This window comes from Tinamus guttatus, unplaced genomic scaffold (genome assembly GCF_059628265.1).
Source record: "Tinamus guttatus ecotype Peru unplaced genomic scaffold, ASM5962826v1 Tinamus_guttatus_pri_ptg000118l, whole genome shotgun sequence".
NCBI lineage: Eukaryota > Metazoa > Chordata > Aves > Tinamiformes > Tinamidae > Tinamus > Tinamus guttatus.
In genome coordinates, this window is record NW_028288652.1 from 207176 (window position 1) to 223808 (window position 16633).

The 16633-nt window shown below is 43.9% G+C and overlaps 1 protein-coding gene across 1 annotated transcript in view; it reads right to left on the minus strand.

Moving 5' to 3' along the window:
- Positions 1–14588, minus strand: part of EFNB2 (ephrin B2) — a 41747-nt gene extending 27159 nt beyond the window's left edge. Inside the window, exon 1 of the mRNA XM_088521347.1 lies at positions 14390–14588. Coding sequence (XP_088377473.1) covers positions 14390–14517 — 128 coding nt within the window. The 5' untranslated portion in view covers positions 14518–14588. The remainder of the gene's footprint in view (positions 1–14389) is intronic.
- Positions 14589–16633: the final 2045 nt, after the last annotated feature.

The window sequence follows — 16633 nt, forward strand, 5'->3', positions numbered from 1 at the left end:
CCCTAAGGCACAACACCAGCTCTGAATACAGGGACACCCACAGGCACCACGAGTCTTCAAATATTTCAAAAAACACCATGACCTGCAAAGATGCACCATGAGCTCCCTTCCCCACCATGTAACCCGTGTGAGTATTGCCTTTGCAGGGATGCGCGCCGTCACTTCTTCACTCCACGCAAAGCAGCAGCCTTGCACAAAAGCCGCAATTGTGGCGTGATACTTGATCATCCCTTCAACCCTTCAGGTGTATCGAAGGAGATCACCTGCAACCTGGCACCAAAACCCATCTTACTGGAGACGTGCTCTCAAAGAGCAAATCCGGCTGCTCGAGAACTGTGATATAAGATTACAGCAATGATCGCCTGACACAGGGTGGAGGGGAAAAGAAAGAAAAAAAGAAAGGAAAAGAAATAAGCCAAAGGAAGGCTTTAGCGTCTATCTCCATCCTGGGCTCAAGCAGAGAGAAGTGACTCCCTGCGACTCCTGTGGCGGGGAACGGCAGCGGCTGATGCACTGCGGTGACCAGGCTGCGCTGCATGTCAGCAGATGTGTTTCAGCTGGACACCCTTTCTGCCTTTTTTTTTTTTTAATAAGAAAAACTCATTTTGCTGGAAAGCTGCCCTTTCCCTCCCTGTTTTGGGCTCCCTCTCGCACAACACACAATAAAAAAAAAAAACACGGTTATATAACTAAACTCTTCAGACAAGCTTGTGCTCTACCCTTCACTCCTCAGCATAAAGGCAGGATGGTGCAAATAAATGCAGTTTCCCTCAGGTAAAAAAAAAATTACTCTGCCTTAAAAAAAAAAAAAAGCTCCACAGATCTTGCTCCCTATTCCAGAGGAAAAATGAGAGATAGGTGTTTACTCTCAGAGGATTTATGTTTTTTTTTTGGACAGGATTGTACAGCTTCTCTTAGAGTATTTACCACACAGGTAATAAGGCTTGAAATGGTGAAAATACATAGGATTCAATTCGTTACCAAGATAGAAAAAGTTTTTTTGTTTTTTTCTCAAAAAACACAGATTTTATATTCAACTTTTGTGCATGACCTCCACATAAAGCACTATTAATTGCAATTAACTTTTGGTATTATTGTGCAGAAAGCAATTACTGCTCTGCTAAAAGTACATAAAACACTAGAGAATTCTGATCCATTTACTAAATCAATTCCGGTTACCACAAAAAAACCGCTAATGTGCTCCAGGATGGTCTCCAAACTAAAGGGGAAGAAAAAATAGGGATGCAACTGATATGCTACTTTAAATTGAATTATATTATCATTTCACCAGCATTTACAGAAATGAATCCTCACAACAGTGCTGAGCTCATTTAGCTTCAAGAAAGAGGGAACAATTCCTCCAATCACTGCTTGGTATCTATCTTTCACGCACAAGCATGCAAACACACACAAACACATTTGTTTTTTATCACATTTCAGCAAGAAGCTTGCTTTCTGCATACCTTTATTTTTTTTTATGCAAGTGGCTGCAGTAGAGAGTGGAAGTTGATCTGTATAAATGGCTTATTCTGAGGAATTTCGAAGAGAGAAAACACTCAGTAGGTGCATTGTAATTAGTTGCTCTTTCTAGTTACCTCTTGACAAATGATGCATACAGGTCTGGATAAGAGCCCAACTCTTGACCCATGCCACCACTACACACTTTAGCACTTCAGGGAAAAAAAAAAACCCTAAGCCTCAATGTTCTTTTCATTTTGTTTTTCCAGAAATGCAGTTTCAGTAATGCACAAAATGAGAACGAGACGTTATTACCAAGGTTGGATTTCTTTCAGAAATGCTTCTTATAGTTATGTCCTAAATATATCTGAGGGAAGCTTTCTGGCTCAGATTCCTTCCAAATACATAGCATGTTTCAGGACTGGGTTAAAGGACAGGACGTGGCATTACACAGGCCAAACCTTGTTCCCACAACCCTTAATACACTTGTGCTAGATTTTTAAGGCTCTGAAAACAGAAGATATTCAAAAGATCATTATTTTTAATACAGGAGATCATAAGCCCATTGAAAAATGCAACTTTTACCACAAAAAAAAAACCCTTAAAAAATAAACATTTTTTTTGGATAGCACTTTACTGCCCCCTTTTGCACTTTAACATTAGAACAGGTTTCAACACAAAACATATTTCTGTGCAACATGGCTAAGAGGTGGGGTAAAAGGACAGGGCATCATGTTTACACACTAGGCTCTCAGGCACTACTTTTGGAGCATCCTGCAATTACCTAAAAGATAAACAAGTGAAACATCTAGTTTTCATTGTCCTCAATCTTCCATGGAAGACATCAGTAATGAGTGGTTTAAATTACCATTTTCTGTTTTAATCTACATGTATAAAGGCTATGGGGAAAGAAAGGGATATTGCTCGTTAACACCGGTTGTCCTTCTGTCACAATTTTCTAAAGCAAAGATCATCTGCAACTTCAATTTAGTTTTATTTGAGAGGAAGAAAAGAATGACAAAGGGCTTTCCAGTCGAGGCCACTCGTGAGTTAGCAATCTCAAAACTCAAAAGGATGGGTGTATCCTTCAGAAGAAAACTTCACAAACTGGCAGGCAAGAATATTTTCATGAAAGGTGAAGACAAGAAGCCTAGACATTCAAATACCCTGCTAGCCCAAGGGCATAAACCCGTTCTGCAACTCTGCACTGCAATTACAGTCAGTGCAGAATTCATGTGTGTCTGTGTGTGTCCATATATAACTACAAAAAGTAATAAATCTGTAGTCTAGTGCCCAGTTATTTACAAAATACTAATTCATTATGACAGAGCCAGAGGGGGACTCATCCTGCCCCTAACTTCAGCTTCCACTTGACAAAGTCCATGTGCTGCTGTGCACACTTATATTTAAACTTAATCCATTTTCCTCTGTCATCCTACAATTACAATACAAGTCACAATAATATTAAATTTCACTGCCTACAGCATTGCACAATTGAACCATTACTGTAATGAAAAGTGACTCCCTTTGATACTAACACTGGTGTTTTCTCTCATTTGCTAGCTATGAAATACAGGAAGAGAACAATGTTGTTTTAATTAAAGAATTGTTGCTGAAAATACGCTACTGGGAATATTAAAATAGTTCCTTGCTCTTGCAGCAAAGATAATCTGGTATTTATATGGTCTGGATTAAAAAAAAAAAAATCTGTGCCATGAATTCAATGTAACACAAAACCACTGCTCTACTTGACTTGTGCTCACAGAAGCAGGGTGTGCCAAAAACAAGAAACATGGCGCTTTGTTGAAAAGATGCAGAGCTGTAGCTAGTATGGAATGGAAAGGCAAACCAAACCATGTGTGCTTCTTACACGAGTCACTAAAGGCTTTGCTTTTAGAAAGCTAACAGAGGCCAGCTGGCATTTGCCAAAGAACTAGTTCTCAAAAAGGGCACAGTAAATCACAAGCTATGGCTGGAAGAGAGAAACAATAAAAAGCAATTGTTCTATTGCTGTGCTATTCTGTGCTTTTCTCTGCTGTTTCTATTACAGAAACAAATCTTATGTCAGCCACAATACAAGGGTGCAAACCAAAGTTTTCAGTCTTCTTTCTCTTGACTATAATTTGTTCACACCTGTACAGTCTTGTTCCAGGCAATGTTTCAAGCAAAGTCTATAAAAAAGGGCAGAGACTGTCTTGTTACTTGATGAGACATTAATAATCAGTGATTAGATCTCTGAAATTCAAAGGAAAAAAATTCAGCTGCTTTGCAGTTGTCAGAAAAGATATTATTCCATAACACTTGCATTCATAAGGAAACACTGGAATGAGCTGTTACCACATTGTGTTTTGGGAAGAGTTATGCCAAATCAGTAACAGCACCAAACACATTTCGGTAAGTCACTGTTACCCAGGATTTGCAGAATCCATCTGCAACTGTCTTTCATTCCTATATCGCATCATCTCCTCTCCTTACACATAAACACAATTTTCAGGTGGTAGAAAATGGCTTTGGGCATAAAATAGAGATCTACAATTGGTCCTCACATTCATCTCACATTAAATGTAGCCAATCTTGGCGACCACACATTCTTACCTTAAATAGGAAAATTTCAAAAGTTTGACAGAATTGCAGAAGTATATTAAAATAGGGCAGCGACAACCACCTCCACATCTAACCTACCATGAAACAACTTTGGGCCCAAAGCTGTGTTGAGCCTTGCAAATTAATCTAAACTGAAACCAAAGCAGTTCAAAAACCACTGCAAAAGTTCAGAAGTTTACCCAGGAGTAGCTCAAAAACCCTCTGCCTCTTGACGGAAAAGGATATCCGAGAGGTCCAGCAAACAGCTGGGAACAGTGACAGCTCCAGCCACACCATTTTCATCAGCTGCCCTAAGCTTGTGAGAACGTTTAGATTTTGTTTCAGCCCCCATCATGGTGAGACTGTGCACTGGAATCAAAACATTGATTATCTTTCAGATGGGTAACCCTTGCTGCTCTGGGGAATAACAGAATTAGTAATAGCAACTGGCACTCCACATAAACGCATGGACATTGCTCTAAACTGCAAGAGAAAATGTAGAAAACTTTGGGCCAACAGAGCTATCAGCACAGGCAGAGCTCGAGCAGCAAAGTTGTCAGCAGCTCCTCAAGCTGCGGTGCCCTGTGGACAGGATCACCAGCACGACAGCTACCGCGACCACTGCCAGGCTGCATAACGCAAGACTCACTCCCAGCGCAGACCCGGCCTGCGCTTCTGACATCATTTTCTGATGCAAAAGACGTAATGAAGCATCAGAAAGATGCATCTTTGCTCAACCTCAAAAATCTTTACATTCTGGCCTTGGTTCAAGAAAGCTCACGTTTAAGTTCATTCTGCTTAAACGAAAATACTCGGTGCTTTGTATGAGATTTTCTCAATGAGGATTGTTTCATGACTCATTTTCTAGGAGAAAAAAATAATCTTTCTCACTTTCCCCTCACATAAAGACTGACAGGATTCAGAGGACTGCCATAAACAATTAACTTATAAAGATTTAGCATTCATTTTTTTTTCAAAAGCTGGAAACTGATGTCTGATAAAAATTAAAAGAAAAATAGACAAGGTAATGATAGCCAGCAGAAAAAGTCTTTTAAAGTATTTATTGCAGTGACTAGTAATCCTACCTGACAACATGACCTTCCCTGCTCAGATGATCTATATAGTTTGGAATTGCCTTGGGGAAATAAATAAATAAATAAAACTAAAGGTCAAGTGTTGTGCAGTGATTAAACTAGACTGCTTCTAACTAAACCAAAATTAATTAAACATGAAGAAAGCAAGTGAAGTATGGACAGTTAATGCTGTGTAATGCTATGGGACTGCAAATCCTCTGAAGGAGCCAGGATGTTCCTAGCTCCAAATCCACCCTTTTACCCAGCCAGGTATAGAAACCAACTGCTGCTCAGGCTGTAGGTAAGCAGATGGCAAGCAACAGCAAAAGCGAAAATGCAAAACGATGCACCACTTGAAGAATCAGAACTGCAGTTATGTGTCCTTCGCCAGCGCTCACTGCATAGGTTCCTTAAACAAACTGCTTCAAACTTGCAGAACATCAAAAGCCAGATGGGCCCTCCTGAATGAATCCACAGGCAAGGAGCCAGGATTCCAGTTCTCTGCAGAAATAGGCCTGGACTTGATTTGAGTCTTCTCAGCTCTGACAGGCTGGAGTCTGGCAGAACTCCCAAATCCAAAATAAAATCACATTCAATTGTGACTAGACTTTAACTAATAATAATAATACATTCTAAATCCCTGTCATTAGCTTTTAACAAACGCTTCCCTTTACAGTGTATTGTTCACCTTTTCCACTGCTGCTTTTTGGGTTGGGTACCTGCATCAATACACTATTCAAATGGAAGTTAACAAAAGAGTGGGAAGTAATTTATAGCACCAGCTTTTTTCCAGGCTAAAGTATCAAACCAACATCTAACTTTCTCTCCTGTACAGGACATTTCTCAGCTTCTGTTGACATGTGTTATTCTTTAAAGTGTTCATAACTCCGAATCTTACTAAATGTTACCAAATCTAATTTAGCAATGAGCCATTTAAAAAAGCCACCATAAGTAGCAAAACCACCTTTATCGCTATGTATATGTTATGCATGAGGAATGATTCACCTAGCAACATAATCCTCTACCAGCCTTTATCTTTCTTGGCTTGGGACCTATGTTTAAAACCAGGAGAGAGCACAGACCCATTACATCAAAGTTTAAATCAGCTGCATTATAATTATCAGGCTGATACCGCAAATAAACACTGGGTGTTGGCTGGCCAGGATTGCCAAAAAAGATAGAGGTCCTGCCCTTATTTGCTGTCTTTGACAATGCATATAATTACATCAAAGGAAAGTCTTCTGCATCACAGTTAACAGAAACGAGAAAAAAAAAAAAAAGAACCTGGAGGTTCTTTCCTTGAGTAAAATGATGGATTTTGTTCATTATATGAAAATTAAAATTTTTGCCTATAATGAAAAAAAAAGGATTATAATGTGCCTTGTGGGCTAATGTAATACTCACTGAAATCACTTGAGGTATTTTCATTGAGTTCATGGGAGGTAGACAGAAGCCTCAAACATGTTTATCTACTTGAGACTGAAAATTTATAATACTAAAGGATTTTTCTTCAGATATAGAATTTAAAATGAATTTATTGTAACAGTGTGTGAAGATTATTTAAGAGTGTGTGAAGATTCCTGAAAATCCGGATTTATAAGCCCAGAAAGTAACTACATTTTCCTAAATCTTTATCTAAGACTTTCTTTAAAAAAGAGATTAAGATGACAGTGAAAACACTGCAAGTTTACAGAACTTGTGAGCATGCTTTTCAGTTTCAATTTAGAAGATCTATCCATCCCCGTGATTAGAGGGGAAACAACAAAATGTTTTGTTTTGTTTTCCCTGCCATTTTGTTATCATTTCAGAGGCATATTGATGGTAATGCGCTGTTTTCTTAAAGCACTGACACTTTTCTTTCTCAATTAGGTGCAAACTGCAAAACCTTGTGCGTACATCTGCGTAATAAGCGAACACCATTTGAGGTAAGCGGAACCTGCAGGTGGTTGCGCATGGGAATACATAGCCCTGACCTGAGTGCATAAGGAGCACGGCACGGAGAGTTACCTACTCCTTTTCGTGCCTCGCAAATGTACAGAGTCTCATCTCGTACATTTCTGAAATGTGACATGACAGGCAGGATCGAAAGCTAAATGTTGGATAATGGTTAGCAAACAAAGGACATCGGTTTTTACATTATTTCTTTAATTACTTTAACCCTTGTTCTAACAGAAAGCATAAGGCCAGAGTAATTCAGCTTCTCCTTTTGTCATTTGCCTGCCATAAATATGCACCAGTCTGCATTTGAAAAGCTGAAGGAGGCCGCAAGCTTGCTGGACATTTATCATGCTCTGTTCCCTGTTAACAAGCAAATACTTTAGTTGAATGGCCCATTAGCAATCATTGTCAAATGCAGAATGCAAGGTGCTTGGATGTGACCGGCCTGTAAATTAGATGAGGGTGCCCCTGCGCTTCGGAGAATTTCAGCAAATGAAACGGGTCTTTTCATAGAAATTTCTGAAGGTTAAGCTGCAAGAGAGGAAACATATCTGAATACTTCAGACCCAGCATATTATGCCAATCTGTTCAGTTCCCTATATGCACTTATTTATTTTTCATCTGTTAAATCACATCAGCAGCTTGACAGTTTGGGGCTTGGAGTTCCCTTTTCACCTAGATTTGTGAAACCTTCCAGCTTGCTATGAGGTAGGATAAGAATGATAAATTCAAGCATGTAATTAACATCTTTATATATAAAAAAGAAAGCTTCCAAGCCACTGCCAAACAAACAGCATGAATTCCATTTTGCCAAGCTCATCCAAGGCTCATTCCCACTAAAGAAAGACACAACTGTTATTGTAGGCTTCAGTGTTTTTTTCCTCTGTCTAGACTCTGCCTAACAAATGCAGAGTGCTTTCTCTTTCCTCTTAGCAGACAAATGAGCAGGCAATAAAGTAAATATTTCCCATTTGAATTGCACCCCCAGTTTGCAGTGTAATGCTGACAAGCTTTTTTTTTTTTTTCTTAAAAGTCTGGATGTTTATGGGTGCTAGCTGGGCTGAAAAGCAGGTCTTAACTGTTTAGAAGTCTCTTTAAGAGAAAAGGCAAGAAAAAAAGAAAAACAAGTAGGAGAGGTGTTTTACTACCTTTACAGCTACAGATCATTTCAATAAGGAAAGTATGGATAAAATTCCCTGCTACTCACAGGGCCATAGGGGCTGGGCTGACAGCAAACTCATCCCAATGACTTTAAGTGGGGAAAGAAGAAGGCAACAAGAAGAGGAGGAGGAAGAGGGGAAGCACAGAAAGAGGCAGACGCTTATCTCATTCAGCCCTGGATTTCAGCCTGCCTTTTGGGAATAAATACCACCTAGACTAAGCCAGATCAATTCGGTTATCAGCAGCTTTATTGGTAAATACGAATGAATGCCGGATTTTTCTTTTATATTTCTTCAGGACAAGAAACACAAGAAACGCTGAAGTATCATCTGGCTAAGACGCACACAATGCACAGTGTTTATCTTTGCTTCTCCCATGGAGTGCGAGATTGAGACCACAGTCTGAAATATGGCTGAAATCAAAAGGTCTCTGTTTTCTTTTCAGATAACCCTCGTCCTACCTATCCCCCCCGCTCTCTGTTCCTTGCCAGCATGTTCCCGCTTGAAGCACAAATAGATTAAGGAAACAAATTCAAAGTGCAGCTAAGTCTACAGAATGGCGGCCGCTGCTAGGCCAGGAGTTAAAAGGAAAAATCGTCCCCACCCAACAACTGCAGTGATCTGAAGTTTTAATCAGTCCAAATCTCAGTTAAAAAAGGAGGGTAGTAAATGAAATCCATCTTTACCATATTATACACCACCAATGAGCAAGAACTGAGCAGCTTTTCTTTACTGCTTTAACCATCACAAGCCACAAGTAGGCCTTTCATACTTTCTAATCCTGGCCCCCAAGTTTTGTGCGCTTCTCACATAATACCCTACAGCCCGGAGCAAGGCCCTTAGTTTCTAACACCCCTTTCACGGACATGTCATTTCTAACATCAAGCTAATCTATATGTTGCCATGGCATCACCCTTTATCTGCCTTTACATCTTATGAACTGCATGGATTTACCACATTATTTTTATCTGAAAGACAGAAAATGGTGGTTTTATTGCCATACAATCAGATTACTGCTGCTAGTTTCTCTATGCCTTTTTACCATACTTCAATCAAAAGGGATCAGTTTCTTTATACTCTGCCCTTGATTTACATTACATCTGTAAAGACCAAGTCTGGTTTGTAATCCCCTTATTAACTATGACCAGGGTTGATTTGCCTAAAAATAAAAGCAAATTGTGTCAGACCTTTTCACTTTGTTTTTGATTAGGAACTACAAAATGGATTACTAAAGAAATCTTCAGAGTTCACACGGCTGGTATAGTACTGAATTTAAAATGAGAATTAAACAAGTTAAACATGGGAGCTGTGTCAACGGTTTACATTTTCCATCATGGGAGAAAGGCTGAACCGCGTATGTCTTTGTGTTCTCGGGCTTTAAAGAGACAATGAAGCCACAGGAGTTTTTCCAAGCTGTTCTAACACTGTCCATTTGCCATCCTCCCTTCCTTCACTTTTCATATAACTCCCTCCCCAACTCTTTGCCTCCTCCTCCCAACCACCCCCCTCAACCCATAAAAAAAAAAAACGCTAAGGAGACCTGTGCATTGGTTAAAAGTTTATGATTCTGTGGCATATAATCCTATGGCACTACATATTTTAATCAAAATACTTTGAGCAGTTTAACATTCCTGTTTAAGTTTCCACAACGCCTCACAGAGAGTGAGCTCATAAGCAAATCTATGTAGATGTATGATAAATGACCTGAAAAACAGGTTTCTTTATGTCAGCAGTCAAGGAAGGCAGACATTAGGCACACATGAATAACATTTTAATCACTATTTTTTTTCTCTCAGAAGAATACTTTCTTCTCATTTGCAATAAGCGATTTCAGGTATTGCAGGCTGTGTGATACATTAAGAGCAGTTCCTAAGAAAACCTGTTTGTGGCTGCTGTGCCGGTCTGAAAGGCCCCCTCTTTGCCAGCATGCCACTGCAGTCACCTCGGGTTCTCCTCTGATTTGCCATTATAGAAATATTCACTAAATGAGACAATCCTAAGTATCACACCTAAAGCAATGTCATCTTCTTGCAATAAAAAAAGGAAAGGGGAAAAAAAAGGGCGGGGGGTGTTATTCTTGTGTGCATGCGTAGGGGGAGGACTTCTGATTTTAGCTTTAGAAACACAGTGACTAAAGTCAATTACTCCATTAAACACGGGGAAATAACCCTGCTTATAGATAACAGCCTTTACTATAAATAATATAGCAGTTATAGCATAGAAGACTGGAGAAAAAAAATAGCCAAGTCAAAAACTCAGCCTTTCAGCCTGTTTGGAATTCATTTTGCTAATTCACTTGTGTTAATATCAGGCTACAAATGCCAGAGATATCAAATGGGCTGGTAGCTACCACTGGCTTCTTGCGTTAGCATGCCAAGTGTCAGCAGCTCGGTTTCAGGTACAATTTAGAAGCATGTGTTTAAATCATCTTAACCTTCCACTCCTCTTCCTTCAGCTTGAAGCTGTAATTGTTGAGGTTAAGAAGTGCAGTCCCATGACACAGGACTCCCAAATAAATTCTTGTCTGGAAAGAGGCTACCAAACGTGTTGTGAGATATCGTTTTAGCAAGCTCTTTGTGCTTTAGCTGGCTCGGTTGTCCTGTGAAACAAGGACTGTCCATTACCTACAGTTTATCATCCTGACAAAACGTGAGGAATGTGGATGTGAAAGCACTAACAATTCCACCCCTGGTGCTTTCTCCTTTTTTCTTCTCTATATTAAAACCGACAAGATTAACCCAAATGCAAACTGCAGAGCATAGTTCAAGGGGCTATTCAATCGATAGTGAATGCGCATTTGTTTACCTACAAAAAATAAGAATTTCAGATACAATGAGAAGCAGACTAGTCTAGATGCTACTGAATAGACCATTTAACAGGGTCATCAATCCCAGTTTATTTTACCAGTCTCTGACACCTTAGCATTTATTTAGAGATTGGCTGTGAAATATCCCATGTATAATTGCTTATTAGAGATAGAGGAAAAAATACTTAAGTCAATCAGTGTCAAATGCACCACCTAGAAAGGGTATACTTATGTGTTAGTAAGGAAAACTGTTTTGCTGACCAGTCTATAGCAAGCAGGGAATAGCAACACTTTTTGTATGGTGTTTCTCTGATAAATGCACTAAAATGCACTCCATAAGACTACATTCCACCGTGTAGTTCAAAGGCGATGTTGAACACTTGTGAGGTGAAACTGAGGTAATCCATGCCATCTCTATGTGTTTATCTTGGCGAAAACAACACATGCAGAAAGTCCCTTGCTTAAAAAACGTCAGCAGCGGTTAAGCCTACAGTCACCACATTCTCAACATCTAAGATCAAATGTTCTTCAAACGAAGTCTGCAAAGTTTATCAGGATCATTAGCAACAATGGCATTTAAACTTCCAAAGTAATATTTCATAGGTATAGTTATTGTAGGCATGTCGCTTAAAACACACATCTTTGGATTCAGTCGACACAATGAAAGCGGATCTCAAGTAAAGGCAGGGGGAGGGAACTTGGTTTGTGTTCAAATAGCTACCGCATGCTCTCAGGCCCAGCCACCTGCTAAAAATTACAACCTCCAAACTTCAGTGCAAAACCAATTCACTTTATATGTTCGCCTCGCCCTAAAATTTATTATTTCATACTTTACGTTAACCTGACTAATAACTTCTCACAGCATTTAATTGCCTACCTGTTCAGCAGATTTATGTGTCGAGACTTTCAATAGAGTTAAATGCATAGCTTCCATGAATAAATTAACCAAAGATAGTTATTATTACAAACCTAGAGAGGAGCTGCTTTATTACCCTGTACTGAGACCCATTCAGCAGCATATTTCTCGAGCTAACACTCAGCTTGAATCCTGAGTGTAGACAATCTCGTCCAAGGAGAAATTATTTGGTACCCTTCAGGCAAGCAACTGTGACAAGAATTAGTAAGAAATCCTGCTCGAAGTGGAGCTGTCTTACCAACAGCGATATTGGTAACGCATTTGTAAGCTTCCTCGAACTACAGGCCTCCAAGTGGCCTATAAATCACTAGCCCCAGCAATTGAAAAGACTAATTTTAATAGTGTACTTCTTCACTGTGGTGATTAAACCTCAATGAATCACTCAAGAAAACTCAATTACATCAACAGCAGGGCCTATTTTTAAGCATGCATTTAAGTTGAAAAAAGTAATTAGATATTATCATTAGATCTACCATTAACAATGTTCAAATTTTTTTTTGTTGTTTTTTTGTAATCACATTGCTTAGAATTAGCCAAATGGAAACACAACTTTCATTTGATAAAGCAGGCATGTCCCCAGGCAGGGCAAAGAGGAACCGAGTTCAGCTACGCGGGTGCTCCCGTTTCCCTGGCGGCCAATAAAAGCTATAAACGCAAGGTAAGGTGAAGCGAGCTAAGCCTGCGCAGCGGGCTGCAACCGGCAGCGCAGCGGAGGCCAGGCCGGCGCGCCGAGGCTCTTCTGCATTGGAAGAGTGACCTCTGTAGGTACAAGCTGCTCACAGGGCCAGCGATGCTTCATGCCTCCTCCTCCTCGCGAGCGCAGCATGTGCTGCGCCGCCGCAGCGGGCCCACTAGTGCAGCGCGACCCGGGCTCGCAGCCTTGGCCTCCTGCGAAGGCAGAGGGCACCGCCAAGCCTGCTCCACGCTCGCAGAGAGCGCGACCTGTCTTTGCTAGGCCGAGGAGGGCTTCAGGCTGCAGTCGCAGAAACACACGGCCACTGACCAAGCTAAACTTGTGTTTCAACTGCCTTCCCACCTGGAGGGCATGTATAGCAACCCACATTCATCATGCAACAGCAGAAATAAAACACACAGTGAAACAGCAGTCTGTGGTGTTGCTGTCAACTAGTTTCCCCATTTTTATGAAGAGTTAGAAAACTTCTTAGCTCTTCTATGAAGGATTAAAGATAAACCAGTCGCATACTGCCATTATTGGGAAAAAAAACTGGCAGAAATCCACAATGAGGTTTTCCTCAGTGGAAGCAATGGGAGGACCACGATGCAAGTGAAACAAGATTACTCTGATCCCTCCAGCTGCTAGTCCTAACTCAAACTTTGGAAAGCGTCACTAAATTACTGGAGATCCTGCCACCAGCACAGGATTAGCCCCTGATCCAGGAAATACTCCCATTCTTGTCTCATCGCCACCTAATGTTTCCTCTAAAGAGCCCCTTGGGAGAAGGCGGCATGTACTTACTGGATTTAATGGGAAATCCTAAATTCAATTAAATCACAATGCATATGCTGAAATTTCATGTCTGTGATCCTTTAAGTGTGTGGTTTACTTTAAAGCATCTTATTAAAAACATGTAACCTGAATGACCAAAAAAATGATATTAACCATTTCCAGTGCAAGACTTCCTAAACTCATTACAGACTTATATTCCTACGGTGGAGAAAAATGGGGTTTTGCTGCAGTAATATGTTTTTATTACCACCAAACTCTCAGGGCATGTAACAACTGTACTAAGGGAACTTTATTTTTGAAATGCAAAAGAAAAGGGGACAAAAAAAAAATCAGAAAAAGCAGAACTGTTTTTCCACCACTGTCTTAAGTAATCTTCCTGAAGAAAAAGCTACTTCCCTAAAATTCCTTTTTCCCAAAAGGGTATATTTTTATATACGTTTAAATAAAGAAGGCTTTAAGAGGACATGCTTCTATTTTCAGGGTGTGCTTCCAGCGCAAAGCCTTGCGAAGGCACGTACTTCTCCTTCCCCCTGAATTTGTTAATGAAGAATGACACTAAATGGCTCTGCAATGGGTAATGCTTAGTTCATTACTCACTGCCATGTGCCTCGACACCAACTCCACCGCCAAATTTAGCCCTGCTCTAGGCAGCTGTAACTTCGCTCAAGTCAAGAGCGAGCGAGCGGGGGGAGGCGGGTGAATGTGCATCTGCAGCCGGAGAAGTTGGAGGCATCAACCCCCATTCCCGGCTGCGCTGCCCTGCGGCCTCCGGCGCTGCGCGGGGTGCGGAGCCCGGCCCGGTACGAGCCCTCCCCCCCGCCGGAGGGCCGCGATGCCGGTGGCGGCCACCGGGATGCGCAGCCCGCGCCCTGGCTCCCGATCCGCGGCTGCGGCACCGCCGCGGGGGACGCGCCGGGAGGGCGAAGGGAAGGGGAGGAAAGGGGGGCGGGGGAGAGGGAAAAAGGGGGAAACGGGCTGCAAACTTACTTGGGGTTGGAGGAATTCCAATAAATCGGGTCTAAAACTATGGATCGCGCCATTGCAGTCCTGCATAGAACCATGAAAACTCCCCAGCAGTACTTCCCGGCGGAGGCGTCTCGCCCCCGCGCTGCCATGGTCGCAAGCGGCACCGAGTCCCCTTGCCCCAGAGCTTCGCCAACTCCTCCGTGCACCTGAGCAGCAGGGGCGGGCGGGGGGGCCGCTATCCCCAGCGGCCGGGGCGACTGAGAGGGGCAAAAATCAAATATAATAGTTAAAAAAAAAGAGAGAGAAAAAGAAAAAAGATATCACACGTGAAGGGTCGACGACGGCACTCGGCAGATCTACTGAGTCATGTATGCCGCCCGCATGTAGGAAAAGCTCCTGCGAGGTACGATCCCGGCCACCTCCGAAGTAACAGCAACAGTAGCAAGAAAAAAAAAATAATAATAATGCGAATGCCTTAGTCCTTCCTCCTATTCGGGGTCTCCCGGCTGCCGTGGAGGATGCCACTCAAATCGCCAACTCCCATTTGGATCCAGCGCGCCGTACACGTTCACAGTGTCTAAGGTCCGCACGTAAAGCAGCAGAAAACAAAAATAAAAATCAAACAAGAAGCAACAGAAGCGGGAGAAACGAAGGACTGCGGGAGCGGGACGCGGGCCCGCGCCAGGCGGCTCCTCCTGCGCGGGTCTCTCAGCGCTGCCGGCTCCTCGCGATCCGCTCCGCGCAGCCCGCGCGCACCCGCCGCTCTATAAATCCACAGCGAGAGGCGGCGCGCGGGGCCAGAGCCGCCCGCAGGAGGGTGGGCGCGGGGAGAAGGAGGCGGAAAACAGTAATTAAAAACGCATATAAAATGAAACGAGGGGCGAGGAGGTGTCGCAGCTCGCTCCCTCGCGGTTCCGCCGGCGGCGCCCGCAGTGCCGCGCGCGGAGGAGCGGGATGAAGCAGCGCCAGGCGCGGCCGTGCCCGCGGCGGCGCCTCCAGCCCGCGGCGGCGGCGCCTCCAGCCCGCGCTGCTCCCGCTGCTGCTCCCGCTGCTGCTGCTCCGGCGGCGGCGCAGGCGGCGAGTCCGGGCGCAGCAGCGCGGGCGGCCCCGCCGCCCCGGCCCTATAAGCGCGTGCCCGGCGCGCCGCCGCCGCCGCTCATAGGGCGCCGCCGCCGCCGCCCCGCGCTGGTTGGGCGCCGCGCGCGTCACTTAGCGCCGCGGCGGGCGGGGCCGCCACGGGGCGCCCAGGTAACCCCCGCGCCCGCCCCGCCCCGCGCAGCGCGCGGGGCTGCTGGGGGGAGAGGAGTAACGAAATGAAATGGAGTAAAATAAAATAAAATGAAGTAAAATAAAATGAAGTAAAATAAAATGAAGTAAAATAAAATAAAATAAAATAAAATAAAATAAAATAAAATAAAATAAAATAAAATAAAATAAAATAAAATAAAATAAAATAAAATAAAAAATACGCAGCGTTTTTTCACTAAAAAGAAAATGTAGTGTTTTCTTAAGCACGTTTCCCTTTAAAATGTGCGGAGACGGAGCAGCGCGCCCCCTCGGAGCGCGTTCCCTGCTTTGCGCGGCCCTTTGCGCGGGCGAGCGCCGCTCCGCTGCGCGCATCGCTGCGCGAGTTGGAAGAGCTCGGGACGGGTCCGTGTTCCCCCTCACCCAACACCCCCGCTCCCCGGCGCAACTTTCCCGCGCGGCGCCACCGCGGGCCAAGGGGCTCCCACGCGGGGTCCTCGCCGCTTCCCCGGTGTCCGCGGCCACGGGCCGCCCCGCGCAAGCAGGAGCGGGGCGCGCAGGGGCGCCCCAAAGCGCGGCCCGCCCGTCCCTGAGCGCCGCTTTCCTCCCTCCACGCTCAGCCCCCTCGTGTAGGGGTGCGTGTGCCTGGGGGGGACACGTTTAATTTTCCGCCCCGGGTTTTGCCCCGCGGCGGGAGCGGCCGCCGCTCCGCGCGCAGCCCCGCGCCGCTTGCACGGGGTCGCAGCGCCCACTAGCGGCCAGCGGCGGCGCTCGGGGGGGAGGGGGAGGGAAGGGTCCCCCCGCCGAGGTACCCGCGCTCACGGCCCCCCCACGGGCCCCTAGCGCCGTTCTGCCCGCAGTTACTGTGTTAAAGATAAAAAGGTAAAATAGTAATGAAATAACGTCCTCCCGCCCCCCGCTTCCCGCCCGTGCTGCCGCGGGGTTGCAGAAGTAGCAGGGCACGGGAAGGGTCCGCGCCGAGGTGAGTAGCAAGGGTCGAGGCTGTTTGTGCAATGTCGG